General features: G+C 42.0%; 1 protein-coding gene across 3 annotated transcripts in view; it reads right to left on the reverse strand.

The window, feature by feature from the left end:
- LOC112252685 (membrane-associated guanylate kinase, WW and PDZ domain-containing protein 2) overlaps positions 1–15,016 on the reverse strand; it is a 233,779-nt gene that overhangs the window by 22,819 nt on the left and 195,944 nt on the right. For 2 of the 3 annotated variants that reach the window (XM_024424140.2, XM_024424142.2), the window contains exons 13-17: positions 13,610–13,799; positions 12,784–12,899; positions 11,172–11,364; positions 9,307–9,558; positions 1,965–2,150 (exon numbers count right to left, since the gene is read on the reverse strand). In XM_024424140.2, coding sequence (XP_024279908.1) covers positions 1,965–2,150; positions 9,307–9,558; positions 11,172–11,364; positions 12,784–12,899; positions 13,610–13,799 — 937 coding nt within the window. The remainder of the gene's footprint in view (positions 1–1,964; positions 2,151–9,306; positions 9,559–11,171; positions 11,365–12,783; positions 12,900–13,609; positions 13,800–15,016) is intronic. The other variant, XM_024424141.2, reaches the window with a different exon arrangement.

Here is a 15,016-nt window from a genome sequence, read left to right on the forward strand (position 1 = left end):
CGAATCAATACAAAAAACTACAAAAAAAAACAACAAACGTGGAAACGTAACGAAAACCGAAAACAGCCCTATCTGGTGAGACAGGAACAATCACCCACAAACACACAGTGAAACCCAGGCTACCTAAATATGGTTCCCAATCAGAGACAATGACTAACACCTGCCTCTGATTGAGAACCCTATCAGGCCAGACATAGAAATAGACAAACTAGACATGAAACATAGAATGCCCACTCAGCTCACACCCTGACCAACCAAAACATAGAAATATACAAAGTAAACTATGGTCAGGGTGTGACAGGTTGGAACGTTATTCAAGATATATGTAAACATTCTAAAGATTGATTCAGTACATCATTTGACATGTTTCTACTGACTGTTACGGAACTTTTGGACATTTTGTCACGTTATAGTGGACGCACTGTGACTTTGGAATTGTTTACCAAACGCGCTAACCAAAGTAGCTAATTAGACATAATTAACGGACATTTTCGAACAAATCAAGCATTTATTGTGGACCTGGGATTCCTAGGACTGCATTCTGATGAAGTTCATCAAAGGTAAGGAAACATTTATCATGTCTTTTCTGGTTTCTGTTGACTCCAACATGGCGGCTAATTTGACTTCTGTTCTGAGCGCCGTCTCAAATTATTGCATATGTTGCTTTTTCCGTAAACCTTTTTTGAAATCTGACACAGTGGTTGCATTAAGGAGAGGTATATCTATAATTCCATGTGTATAACTTGTATTATCATCTATGACAAGTATGACAAGTATTTCTGTTGAAACGATGTGGCTATGCAAAATCACTAGATATTTTTGGAACTAGTGAATCTAAATAGCCAATGTAAACTCAGATTTTTTTATATAAATATGAACTTTATCAAACAAAACATGCATGTATTGTGTAACATGAGGTCCTATGAGTGTCATCTGATGAAGATAATTCAAGGTTAGTGATTAATTTTATGTTTATTTCTGCTTTTTGTGAATGCTATATTTTGTGGAGACGTAACATAATTGTTTGTAGTGCTGTCGCTGAAAAGCCAATTTGAAATCGGACACTTTGGTGGGATTAACAACAAGATTACCTTTAAAGTGATATAAAACACATGTATGTTTTAGGAATTGTAACGATGAGATTTCTATGGTTTGAATTTGGCGCCCTCTATTTTCACTGGTAGTTGTCATATCGATCCCGGTATTGGGATTGCAGCCATAACAAGTTAATATAATGTTTACATACCCTACATTACTCATCTCATATGTATATACTGTGCTCGATACCATCTACTGCATCTTGCCTATGCCGATCTGTGGCATCACTCATTCATATATCTTTATGTACATATTCTTCATCCCTTTATACTTGTGTGTATAAGGTAGCTGTTGTGAAATTGTTAGGTTAGATTACTCGTTGGTTATTACTGCATTGTCGGAACTAGAAGCAAAAGCATTTCGCTATACTTGCATTAACATCTGCTAACCATGTGTATGTGACAAATAAAATTTGATTTGATTTGATTTGCCTTGATGGCAGCTTTGCACACGTAATTGGTTCTTTCTTTTGTTGTTAAAGGAGCAAAATGCAATTATTTTGTCAAAATGTATAAATGCTCGAGTCTGTTGAATAATGTATAATTTGAATGGCGAGTCCAGCTTAACCTGCTCAAGAGAAGTAGGGGTCAGCATAATGATAATAAGCCAGAGGTATTCTGTAGTCTGGACCATCTAGGACAGCAATTTCTGGTCATTCCATGTGAGTACTCACTCTTTCTTGAGATATCTCTTCCACTCACTGCTACTCTCCCTCTCTCTATCCCTCCCTCCCTCCCTCCCTCACGCCATCCCTCTTCTCTCCTCTCTCTCTCATATCCTCTGACTCCCTCCCTCCCTATTCTCTGCTCTCTCTCCCTCTCTCCTTCTCTCCCTCCCTACGCTCTCTCTCATTTTCTCTGACTCACCTTCCTCCGGTATGATGTGCAGGGTGACGATGAGTCCGGCGTCTTTGATGAGCTTGACGATGTCGGCGTGGGGCATGCTGATGATGGACTGCCCGTTGACGGCCAGGATCCGGTCGCCAACCTTCAGGCAGCCAAAGCGATCCGCTGGGCTGCCCTCGATGATACGCCCAATCTTGTGGGGCACAGCTAGTACGGGGAGTAGAATCAATGTTTTGGCAAATATGTGCATAAACTTGTCAAGTGCTGAACAGAAAACAAATTGTAACTGAAAGTATTGCCCGCAAATCTGCCCCCTGGTGGTTTATTGAGATGCACACACAAACAAGAATGTTTTGATCCCACTGGGTAGTTGAAGAACATTCCAGTGGGACTGAAATGTTGTCTTGCGTGTTTCTCAACAAACCACTGTGGGAGCATATTACAGAAGAAACATTTTAACGTCTGTTGGTCTCGAATCACTCCCTATCGCTACCCCAGGGTTTCCCAAACTCGGTCCTGGGGATCCCAAGGGGTGCACATTTTGGTTTTTGCCCTAGGCACTACACAGCGAATTCAAATAATAAAAGCTTGATGATGAGTTGATCATTTGAATACGCTGCATAGTGCTAGGGCAAAAAAACTAAATATGCACAGGGATTGACAAAGTGCACTGAGCAGTCACACAACTTGAGCCTACTCCGAGTTTGCCCCATTTGGGCAGGTGATAAAAAAAGTTACAAAAGCTGAAGAACATACACACATCCAGGTACTTTCCACAGGTGCTGGAGTTGTAGGCAAACCCATGGAAACATAAAGGAAAATGCTGCACACTGCTGCTCATGCTACCAGGTGATATGTATTAACAACAATGTTTCGACTCTTAGGTCTTCATCAGGCATCCATATCCCAGGTGGGGGTGGACGGTCCTATATATAAGGGCAGTACTCAGTGACATCACTTCCTGTAACAGGAGGTAAAAAATGTATAACAGTTTGACAATATTAACATTAAATGTATCAACATATATGATCATACACAGGGAATGATCATACACAGTAATTCACATACAATATTCAATTAGGATGGGAAAAAAACAATAAAAACAGATTCAAGTCAAAATTAAGGCCAATTAAGGATGTTGAGCCTGTGGATCCAAAAATATTCCCTTTGAAGAGGTTTCCTCTCAATGTCCCCTCCCCTGCGTGACATCTTGACCATTTCTATTTCAATGTATCTCAGAGAGTAAATAGGATGTCCAGCTTGTACAAAATGAGCAGTAACCATATTGTTGTCTCACCTGTCCGTATATTGCTGCAGTGCTCATTGATTCGTGTCTTAAGGCTTCTACAGATTTTCCCTTTGTAAGACAGACCACAGGGGCATTTCAACATGTAAATAACATTGGTGGACATGCAGGTAATCAAGCCCTTGATCTTAAATCTTTGTCCTGTGCGGGGGTGGATAAATGAGTTGCATTTGTACGTAAAGCTGCATTGAGCACATTGGCCACAGTTGTAATTGCCCTCTGGAACCTTGTCCAACCTTGTTCCCTTTTATTGGATTCAGGGTAAACATTGAACATTGTTATACGCATAAGCATAGTATATAAAGGAGTGGAAGAGACAGGTTTTTATGTCAGAGGTTAATGGTTTTCTGTAGAAAGACAGATGGCTTTGGAATGTGTTTGGGTGGACGGGAGGAAGTCACAGAATTGCTATAGGGGAAGCAGATGGACATCCATGGATTCGTTGAAGGAGGGGTTGAAGTCAGATCCCCTGAAGGGAGAAATTATGGTTCACTATCCTAATACCCTCTTCCTGTCAAATCATAAGTTGTAAGGAGGAGTGCCCAAAGAGGAGTATATTATATATACACACCTGTAGTGGTGGAAACATGTCTTCGTCTGAACACAGCTGTGTTCAACTTGGTTAAGCTTCTCTAGTGTCCGTGAGTTATTCACTCTGAAAAATTAGAACCTAACACTTTTCTCTGGTGGGTAATCAGATTTAACCACAATATCACTCAGATTTGGGTGTCTTTTAAAAACCATACGTGGGGGATATTTAAAAATGGATTTCAATTGTGGGTCAGTATCAGTAATGTACCGATAATGTACTGATAATGTATTTAAATGCCTTCTCTTCAGAGGAAACTTTTTCTTCCAGATCAAATGGACAGTGATGGGGAGCACTTCGGCCCTCCTTTTTCTATACTCCATGATCGGCTACTTTGTCTTGCTCACATCAAAGGAGAAGTTGTTGTCCTGGCACCACACTGCAGGCTGTCTCATCATTGTCGGTGATCAGGCCAACCACTGTTGTGTTGTCAGCAAATTTAATGATGGTGTTAGAGTCGGGCTACGCAGTCGTGGGTGAACAGAGAGTACAGGAGGGGACGAAGAATGCACCCCTGAGGGGCTCCAGTGTTGAGGATCAACGTGGCAGATGTGTTGTTGCCTACCCTTACCACCTGGGGAAGGCACGTCAGGAAGTCCATGATCCAGTTGCAGAGGGATGTGTTTAGTCCCAGGGTCCTTAGCTTAGTGATAAGCTTTGTGAGCACAATGGTGTTGAAAGCTGAGCTGTAGTCAATGAACAGCATTCTCACACGTTAGGAAGTCCAGGTGGGAAAGGGTAGTGTGGAGTGTGATTGAGATTGCGTCATCTGTGGATCTGTTGGCGGCATGCAAATAGGAGTGGATCTAGGGTTTCTGGCATGATGCTGTTGATGTGAGCCATGACCAGCCTTTCAAAGTACTACATGGCTACCGACGCAAGTGTTACAGGGTAGTAATCATTTAGGCAGGTTACCTTCGCTTTGCTTTCTTGGGTATTACAGACTCGGTCAGGGAGAGGTTAAAAAGAAGTTGAAAATGTTTGTGAAGACACTTGCCAGTTGGTCCACGCATGCTTTGAGTACACGTCCTGGTAAATCGGTCTGGCCCCGCGGCTTTGTGGATGTTGACCTGTTTAAAGGTCTTGCTCACATTGACTACAGAGAGCGTCATCACAACGTCCCCTGCAAAAGCTGGTGCTCTCATGTATGCTTCAATGGGGTTTGCCTCGAAGCGAGCATAAAAGACATTTAGCTCATCTGGTAGGCTCGTGTCAATGGGAAGCTCATGGCTGGGTTTCCCTTTGTAGTCCGTAATATTTTTCAAGCCCTGCCACATCCGATAGGTGTCAGAGCCAGTGTAGTAGGATTCAATCTTAGTCCTGCATTGATGCATTTGCCTGCTTGATGGTTCGTTTGAAGGCATAGCAGGATTTCTTATAAGCTGAGGTATGTATCCTGCTATGCCCTGCTATGCCCTCAGATGAACCATAAAGCAGGCAAAGCATCAATACAGGACTAAGATTGAATCCTACTACACTGGCTCTGACACTCATCGGATGTGGCAGGGCTTGATTAGTGTCCCGCTCCTTGAAATCGGCAGCTCTATGCTTTAGCTTGGTGCGGATGTTGCCTGTAGTCCATGGCTGATGGTTGGGAAATGTTCGCACGGTTACTGTGGGGACAACGTCGTCGATGCACTTATTGATGAAGCCGGTGAATGAGGTGGTATACTCCTCAATGTCATTGGATGAATCCCGGAACATTTTCCAGTCTGTGCTAGCAAAACAGTCCTGTAGCGTAGCATCTGCGTCATCTGACCCACTTCCATATTGAGCGAATATTAGACATCACGCACCAGCAGTTATTGACAAACAGACACAGCCCTGCCCCTCATCGTATTATTATCTGTGTCGTCGTTCAGCAACGTCTCGGTGAAACATAAGATTATAGTTTTTAATGTCCCGTTGGTAGGATAGTCTTAATTGTAGTTTGTTTTCCAATGATTGCAGGTTGGCCAATAATACGGAGGGAAGTGGTGGTTTACCTACTCGTTTGCGAATTCCTAAAAGGCACCCTGCCCTCCTCCCTCTTTTCCTCTGTCTTTTATTAATGCTGATTATGGGGATTTGGGCCTTGACAAAGCAGTATATCCTTTGGGTCATCCTCATTAAAGAAACATTTTCAGCCAGTTCGAGGTGAGTAATCGCTGTTCTGATCCAGAAGCTCTTTTCGGTCATAAGAGATGGTAGCAACAACATTATGTACAAAATTAGTTGTTTAGGAGACTTTAAAGCGGCAGTCATAACCTCTGGCGTCATTTTATAAAATACAAAAGTGTCACCAGTTACAGATACATTTGAAGATTAAAAACAACTGCAGCTGTCAAAAACAGTCATCGATCAGAGTCTTAAAAACAGGCAAGGACAGTAACTCCCCTAACTTTAATATACTTTGAAGCATGTTCCAGGATGAAGGGGTATTATGGGAAAAATATTGTTTTTCCATCTCAGTTCTAACCTTAGGAACAGACAAGGACAGCAGCGACTGTGAACAAAGACTGTATTGGGTGACTGATCTTGTCAGTAAAGGCTCCCGCATGCTTCCCAGCCAAAATAGTTTGGTATAGTTTGTGCATATATTATGACGACATTTTGTGACATTTTTATTTGTTTTCAACTTCAGCGAGGGTTAAAAAACACCCCCCAAAAATCTGGAGGCAAGCCAAAGTTCGGAGCCGATGTCTACGCCTCTTCGTCTGTGATTCCTCAATAAAGTATTTATTGTCATTCAACGAGACGACTCATTTTCACAAAAAAATTTCATTGAGAAATACTGCACCTAACATCTTAGTTAGATGTAAAATCGCGCAACTAAATTTAATGACAGACTACTTGAGTGATCTTAGATTCATTGGGACTATTTTGAGGAAGTGTATACTGGCTACGACATCTCAAAAAGGACAAAAAGTACTGTTGCCACTTTTTTGGTTCGGCTAGCTGAGTTCAGCTAGGCGCCAGTAGAACTGATGCATGCTGACGCATTAAGGAACAGAGATACCTTTTCAATGCCTTGTACACAAAAGTGTACCAGTGCTTAGCCTCCTGGTGGAGAGAGAGGTACATTTTGCAATGGCATAAAAATCAGTATTTGGTGAGTGATATAGTAATACACCATGTCCAGAGTTTTTAACGTACTTGCTAAGATCACCATAATCCAGAACTGATAAAAAGTGCTTTGTTCCTAAAATAAAAAACAATTTCAGTTTCTTGGTCAATGTGCGGTTTAAAATTCAGATTTTCCTCTAACCAAATCGCAAGATATTTTTAGTAGATGACCCAATCAATTTGCTAGCCTTTTAGAGTTAAAATCTGCCCGTGACTCCATCTGTCTACATTCAGAGAAGAGAAAACCGTGTATTGTTGCACTATTGTTGTATTGTTCCTTGCACTAAGCACAACTTTAAAATTGAAAATCTGATCAGCGTCCTGAAAAGGCTTCTCAATATTAGCTGCGCTAGAATAAATAAGTGTGTCATCAGCATACAGATTTGCAGAGTCAACAGTCTTCCCTATATCATTAATATACAGTGTAAGAAGGATCAGACCTAAAATAGAGCCATGGGGAACTCCTTTTGTAAGCCTTCGAAACTCAGATGTCATACCCTCCGATGCCAAACACTTGAGTTCTGTCAGAAAGGTAGTTTTGTAACCAATCCAATCAACACTTAAAATATGTATTTTTGTCTATACAACAGCAGGGCATGGTCAACAGTGTCGAAGGCCATTGATAAGTTAATAAAAAGTGAAAATGTGAGATAAAAATTACCTATTTACCTGATTGGTTTAAAATTAATAGTTGATAAATATATGAACTATAGTAAGACATTTTCATTCTAACAATGCTGTGCTTCTGAGAAAGGGTGGTTCCTCTCTTCCACGTTCACTCCCCGCTGCTGGCCCAGGCGTGTAGTCAAGGACATTCATGGCGACTACGGCATAGGGAGAACTTGAGGGACAGAACAACCTGTTCTTGTTTCCAATCATCTTTGCTTCTGAGTAAATTGATCAGACAGCATAAGACAAAGAGTCTCAGAGTGACCACAGTTCTTCAGTCCATCATGTTCTTTTACTATCTTCAAGGGCACAGTTGTGTTGAGATATGAAGAGAACAGAGGCTAACTTGGTAGAGAAAGGAGTAACGTAACTGCCATTATCACCATGTGCGTTTGTGCGCTATGACCTCACGCTATGACCTCACACAGGCTATGGAATCCTGACCTGTTCACCGGACGTGCTACCTGTCCCAGACCTATTATTTGACCACGCTGATCATTTATGAACATTTGAACATCTTGGCCATGTTCTGTTATAATCTCCACCTGGCACATCCAGAAGAGGACTGGCCACCCTTCATAGCCTGGTTCCTCTCTAGGTTTCTTCCTAGGTTTTGACCTTTCTAGGAAGTTTTTCCTAGCCAACGTGCTTCAACACCTGCATTGCTTGCTGTTTGGTGATTTTAGGCTGGGTTTCTGTACAGCACTTTGAGATATCAGCTGATGTACGAAGGGCTATATAAATACATTTAATTTGATTTTGATTTGATCCGAAAAAATAGCCACAAGAAGAAAGCAAGGTATCTTATGATGCCCCTATCTGCTGGGGAGTGGTGGAAATAACCATGACTAAGCAGTTTTTGTGTTTCTACATAACTCCATTGCGTTTGTATATTATTCAGGCTCAGAACAATCACCTACGGGTGGGTCAACGACCACCGTAGCTCCATTATTGCAATAATTAATCAATATTAAAGGTTGATTGTTTGAAGAAATTGAAAGTCTCTTCTCCCTTACTTGATTTGAATTCCCACAACAAAACACAATGTTTCTTGTCCTGAACATCTAGAATATCACCTACAGCCTTAGTTACCACAGTAATTGTGTGTTATGCTTGCCTCAAGCATGACTGGAATTTAGATAAAATTGAGTTATCATAAAGAAAGTCTTTCAACTGAGTTCACCAGGTTTTCCCACATTTTTGCCAGTGCAGACAGTTTAGATATGGAATGATAGTTATCCATCTGGGATGGATCTCCACCCTTATGTAAAAAGGTGTAGGCTGCTTTCCAGACTTTTGGAATCGTATTACTCGCCAATACAGTATGAGTGAGAGTGGTAGAGAAGGATGGTAGCAATGATCTCTGCGCCACTTTTTTTTAAAAAAGTGTTCAATTTATCCGGGCCAGCCGTTTTCTTAAGGTCAATAGATTTGAGTGCCTTTACAACTTCTGAAAGCTCAATTTCGATAAAATTCTATAGATTAAAGGCTTATCTCCCCTCTTGGCTAACTTTAAAACACATGGAGTGGTGTTGTGTAATTATCAATTAACAGAAAATCCCAAATGGTCTACGCACCCATCCTGTTCTATTCCAGAATAACCCATAGCGAAAGACATAGAAATAGAGTTACTTTAGTAGTTTTACTCTGGTGATTATATTCCTACGGCACTTGAGAGACATCGTGTAACTCACTGATGACAGCTGTGTTCTCCGGTCGGTTCAGCGAGCTGATGATGACAAAGCCGAAGCCCTCGTTCTCTTTGCGGTGGATGATGACATCACTGGTATGCAGGGGGACGGTGCCCTCCGGAGGGGAGGTGGTGGATGGTGGCGGGACATTGCCGGGGTTTATGGGACAGGAAGCTGAGGCGGCGTCGCTGCGCGGGGAATTGCGCTGCGTGGACACGTAGCCAGGGCTACGGCCGTTCACCCCTAACACCTCACCTACAGAGGGCAGCAGAAATCGAGAGAGAGATGTTGAAGGTGACTTTCTACCCCCTCGATGCTACTCACCCTTCTCACCCGGGAAGTGGACTTTCCTACTGACCGTCAGCCTGATCTGGCCATTATATAATGTATATAGTGCAGTGGAGGCTCCGCAGAGGAGGAAGGGGAGGACCATCCTCCTCAGTGAATTTCATAAGAATAAAAATCATAAAACATTTACACTTTTTCGATAAAACTATACTAAATATAATCACGTCAAAAAAACATTTATTAAAACACTTTTTTGCAATGAAGGTCTACAGTAGCCTCAACAGCACTCTGTAGGGTAGCACTATGGTGTAACTGGAGGACAGCTCGCTTCCGTCCTCCTCTGGGTGCCAAGAGGCTCATGGTTCTTACCCCCTTCCACAGACTTACACAGTAAGTGGGGAAGTTGTCCTTCAAACTGTCAGAGCTCTTGCAGCATGAACTGACAAGTTGTCCACCCAAATCAAAGGATCAGAGAATGAATCTAGTACTGAAAGCATAAGCTACAACTAGCTAGGACTGCAGTGCATAAATGTGGTGAGTAGTTGACTGAAAGTGAGAGGAAAAACAATAGTTGAAAAGTTTTGAACAAATTAATTTCTTCCAAAATGAAGGAGAAGCAAGAGAGAGAGAGTCACTTTTCACTTTCAGTTTCACTTACTTAGCTAGCAAATGCAGCTAGCTAGCTTAGCATACTCAAACACTATCCAACACAACACTGGAACTCTTCCAAGTCAAGGTAAGCTTTAACTAATTTATTGACACTAATTTATTGCCGTTACTGCATGATTGTATCAGCTTTAATGAGGCTTTAGTTATATTAGATATGTTGACTATCACGTTACTTTAGCTAATATGGTGACAACGATGTAGGCTGTGTGTAATGGTTATCATATGATTTGGCTTGGAAAGTTTTTTTGCCTGATGTGTTTGTGCATTGAAGTCCACAAGTGAATGGACAAGGTGAGAGGAGGAGAGCACATAGATACGAGAAGGAATAAAGCGTGGATGCTATGAAAGTGAATTGTGTTTGCACATGATCAGGGGTGTATTAATTCCGCCAACTCTGTTGAAAAAAATCTTAAACGGAAACAAATGGAACAAAACGAAGATGAACATACCTGAATTTGTGCAATAGAAACTATTGTTTGCAACTGTTGGACTAATGATTACACCCTATCAGCTCGATGCAGGCAAGAGTGTGCAAGGCGGTATTGAATTATGTCACTGTCAGCTCAGATTTTTGTCTTGACCTGTGTGCACCTACATTGTAAACTTTCATTCAGAGGCTAAGTTGTAGCAACATCACAATGGGTATGGAGAAAATTTGAGTATCATATAGTAGCCTAAACCTATCACTGTTACATTAAACTGTGTAATGGAATATGAATGACAGTCATCCAATATCCTGTAATAGAAATAAGGCCATGCACATGAAAAAAAATTGCCCTCCCTCATCTTGAATGGCACTGACCACCACTGGTATAGTGTGTGTGTATAGTGTACTACAGTAGTGATTAGTGTATACGTAGTATAGTAGTGATTAGTGAATTAGTGTATACATTGTAGTGAATTCTACTCACTGAAGAAGTGGACTCTCCTCCGGACCTTCAGGCTGACCTGACCATTGTGTGCAGCGGCGTGCATCAGGTCGATCACGTATCTGTGTGGTTTTCCAGCAACCACCATTTTATCCACAGAGATGAGCTCGTCCCCAGGTCGAAGACGTCCATCGCGCTCTGCAGGAGTGTTCTCTATGATCGCCCCAATCACAATCTGTTCAACGACAATCTATATTAGCAGCACATTTATAGGTGTGCTGGGTGGGAATAAATAAACATAGTTGAATTCTATCGGACGTGTTCAGTGGGCCACACTGTCGCAAAACGTTTCGTAGCAAAGAATTAAAAAACAAACCAATAAAAAAATATTGCATATAGAACGGATATACCGCTTATAAGACTTGCTTTCAATGAGAATGACAGATCTATAACGTGCATTTTGATTTGAAATCAGTTGCGTCGTAAAAAAATATAATAATGGAACTCTAAGTTGGTTAGATGTGTGTAAGATGACATTAGGTGTGCATTATGGTGTAGTTGGGTATTATGGTGTTAGGTGTTTATTACTTAAGTGATAATGCTCGAGAAGCCCGTGTTTGGAGGATATATTGGCAGGGGTGTTAGGCCTGAGACGAAGTCGTGTCAATATCAATATATATTGGTACCCAAGCTGGCTGGCTGGCTGGTCTATCGGTTCAGTTAACAGAGACGCGAGTCGTTCAGTGTTTTTGTTCTGTATCTATGGACGTGACCCAGTTGTTACTTTGAAATATTCCATTGCCATACTGGCTGACAACGTTCTTATCCCTTGCTTGCTAGCTAGCCAACTACGGCTAACTTACAGTCACGTCAAAAAGTGCAGCCAATATAACAGTATCTGCATTTGCATAAGCAGTTTTATAGAGACATTTATTTGGATACATCCATAACAATGAGCTAATGAGGCGTGATTTCACCTGGCATAGAACATTTGCTCACTCGTCAGGACAACAAAGCTAACACAATCACTTCAAACTAAAGCTGGAAAGGTGCACTTTGTTTCATCTGACCTTTTTTCAATTGACATTTCTTTGTATACTGTATATCCATAAAAATTATGCTCTGAGATTCCTGATTTCGACTGGTTGAGAAATGCTGCCTGCCTGTCGGTCTCGTCCCAACACGTTCATTACTATGGGACAGCTGGAGATCAAATTTGAATATTGAAATAATGTTGCAAAGTCGGAGAGACAGACAGCAAGGTTTATACAAATCTACGCTGTTGAAAACTAAATGTTTGTCTAAAAGTAATGGGAGATAATGCTATTTATAGTGTAGATCAAGTTTATAGATTGCTTGGCTGAGCTGATGAGACAGTGGATTGCGCAGTTAGATAGATTTAGCCGATTTACTTTGTTCTATGACGTTTAAAATGCCTGTGGTAACTTGTGGATAGACACCGCCAGGAATGCTGTTTTAACCAAACAGTATTCGGGATTAGACCCACCCGTTGTATAAATGATGTAAGGTTTGCATTACATGTTGTTCAGTGTGTTAGGTGTGTAGGCAGCAGCAGACAGCAGGTGTGTTCAATGAGGTTAGACATGCTAGGTGTGTATAATGGTGTTTGTTGTCCAGCCCGTCCCATACGAGCCTTGTCGCGGGCGTCCGGACTCACAGCCTGCACGGCCTCGTCTCCCCCCAGGATGCGGAAGCCAAACCCAGTCTTCTCCCTCAACAGGTGAACTTCCACCTCCTGGTACTCTGGACCTGATAGGGGGAGAGAAAGAGAGAGTGGGAGGGAGGCACAGGGAGAAAGGGAGGGGATGAGGAAGGAGAGGGAAGGGAGAGGGAGAGAGAGAGAACGATAGGGAGAGGAGTAGAAAAAACAAGGATAAAAGAGGTGAGAAAGAGGAGGGGATGCAGATAGTAAGGAAGAAAGAGAATGTAGAGAATACCCCCACAAACACAGACAACGGTGGCAAAGAAAGGAGAGAATGCAGCACTGATTTGTAATCTTTCAGGATTAAGAGATCAATATCCTTCACAGACTGAATAAGAAAAAAGACAGACGGTACAAATTCTACTGATTGCATATTCAGTATTCACACTTAGTGTTGTTAAGCATTATCTCAATATGCCATACCTAAATAATACTCCATAATGTTATGAAGCTATGTTGATTTAGTTGTTGGTTTTGGTTGCTGTGGATATAACTTCTGCCACTACTGGACAAAACAGACATTACGTTGCCACATCTTCTCAGTTAAGGAAAAGTCTCCACCTCCTATAAGCCACCAGTGCAGAACCAGGAAGTGGACGTGTGGTACTCGTTCCGGGGTGAAGTTTCCCCAAGGTACATATCTAAGATCAGCTTCCCCTCCCCCAATCATAATTTCCCTCAGTGGGGAAAATCCAAAACTTTACCCAAGGTCTTTGTCTAGTGGAAACTTTATCTTACACCATGTAACAATACTCACGTCTACTCTCGTAGATGGCCCTGGACTTCTCATAGAGGTCATATGGGTCGGGTTTGAGGTCGTAGCCCTCCGTGGAGTCGGGGACCGAGGTGTGATGCTGTGGCTGGGTAGAGAAGGGTGTGCCCGTGGGAAGCACTGGGGCTGACAAGCAAGTCTGGGGACTTCCATGGGAGTCCCACTGCTCTGGTATCTGAAGGCACAGCAGTAGAGACAGATAGTGATGGGATAGGATAAAGGAGAAAGATTTACAGTTGAAGTAGGAAGTTTACATACACCTTAGCTAAGTACATTTAAACTCAGTTTATCACAATTCCTGACATTTAATCCTAGTAACAAATCCCTGTTTTAGGTCAGTTAGGATCACCACTTCATTTTAAGAATGTGAAAATGTCAGAATAATAGTAGAGAGAATGATTTATTTCAGCTTTTATTTATTTCATTACATTCCCAGTGGGTCAGAAGTTTACATACACTCAATTAGTATTTGGTAGCATTGCCTTTAAATTGTTTAACTTGGGTCAAATGTTTTGGGTAGCCTTCCACAAGCTTCCCACAATAAGTTGGGTGCATTTTGGCCCATTCCTCCTGACAGAGCTGGTGTAACTGAGTCAGGTTTGTAAGCCTCCTTGCTCGCACACGCTTTTTCAGTTCTGCCCACAAATTCTCTATGGGATTGAGGTCAGGGCTTTGTGATGGCCACTCCAATACATTGACTTTGTTGTCCTTAAGCCATTTTGCCACAACTTTGGAAGTTTGCTTGAGGTCATTGTCCATTTGGCTTTAACTTCCTGACTGAGGTCTTGAGATGTTGCTTCAATATATCCACTTAATTTTCAATCCTCATGATGCCATCTATTTTGTGAAGTTCACCAGTCACTCCTGCAGCAAAGCACCCCCACAACATGATGCTGCCACCCCCGTGCTTCACGGTTGGGATGGTGTTCTTCAGCTTGCAAGCATCCCCCTTTTTCCTCCAAATATAATGGTCATTATGGCGCAACAGTTCGATTTTTGTTTCTTCAGACCAGAGGACGTTTCTCCAAAAAGTACCATCTTTATCCCCATGTGCAGTTGCAAACCATAGTCTGGCTCTTTTATGGCAGTTTTGGAGCAGTGGCTTCTTCCTTGCTGAGCGGCCTTTCAGGTTATGTCGATATAGGACTTGTTTTACTGTGGATATAGATACTTATTTACCGGTTTGCTTCAGCATATTCACAAGGTCCTTTGCTGTTGTTCTGGGACTGATTTGCACTTTTCGCACCAAAGTACATTCATCTCTAGGAGACCAAACATGTCTCCTTCCTGAGCGGTATGATGGCTGCGTGGTCCCATGATGTTAATACTTGCGTACTATTGTTTATACAGATGAATGTGGTACCTTCAGGCATTTGGAATTTGCTCCCAAGG

This window comes from Oncorhynchus tshawytscha, linkage group LG06 (genome assembly GCF_018296145.1).
Source record: "Oncorhynchus tshawytscha isolate Ot180627B linkage group LG06, Otsh_v2.0, whole genome shotgun sequence".
NCBI lineage: Eukaryota > Metazoa > Chordata > Actinopteri > Salmoniformes > Salmonidae > Oncorhynchus > Oncorhynchus tshawytscha.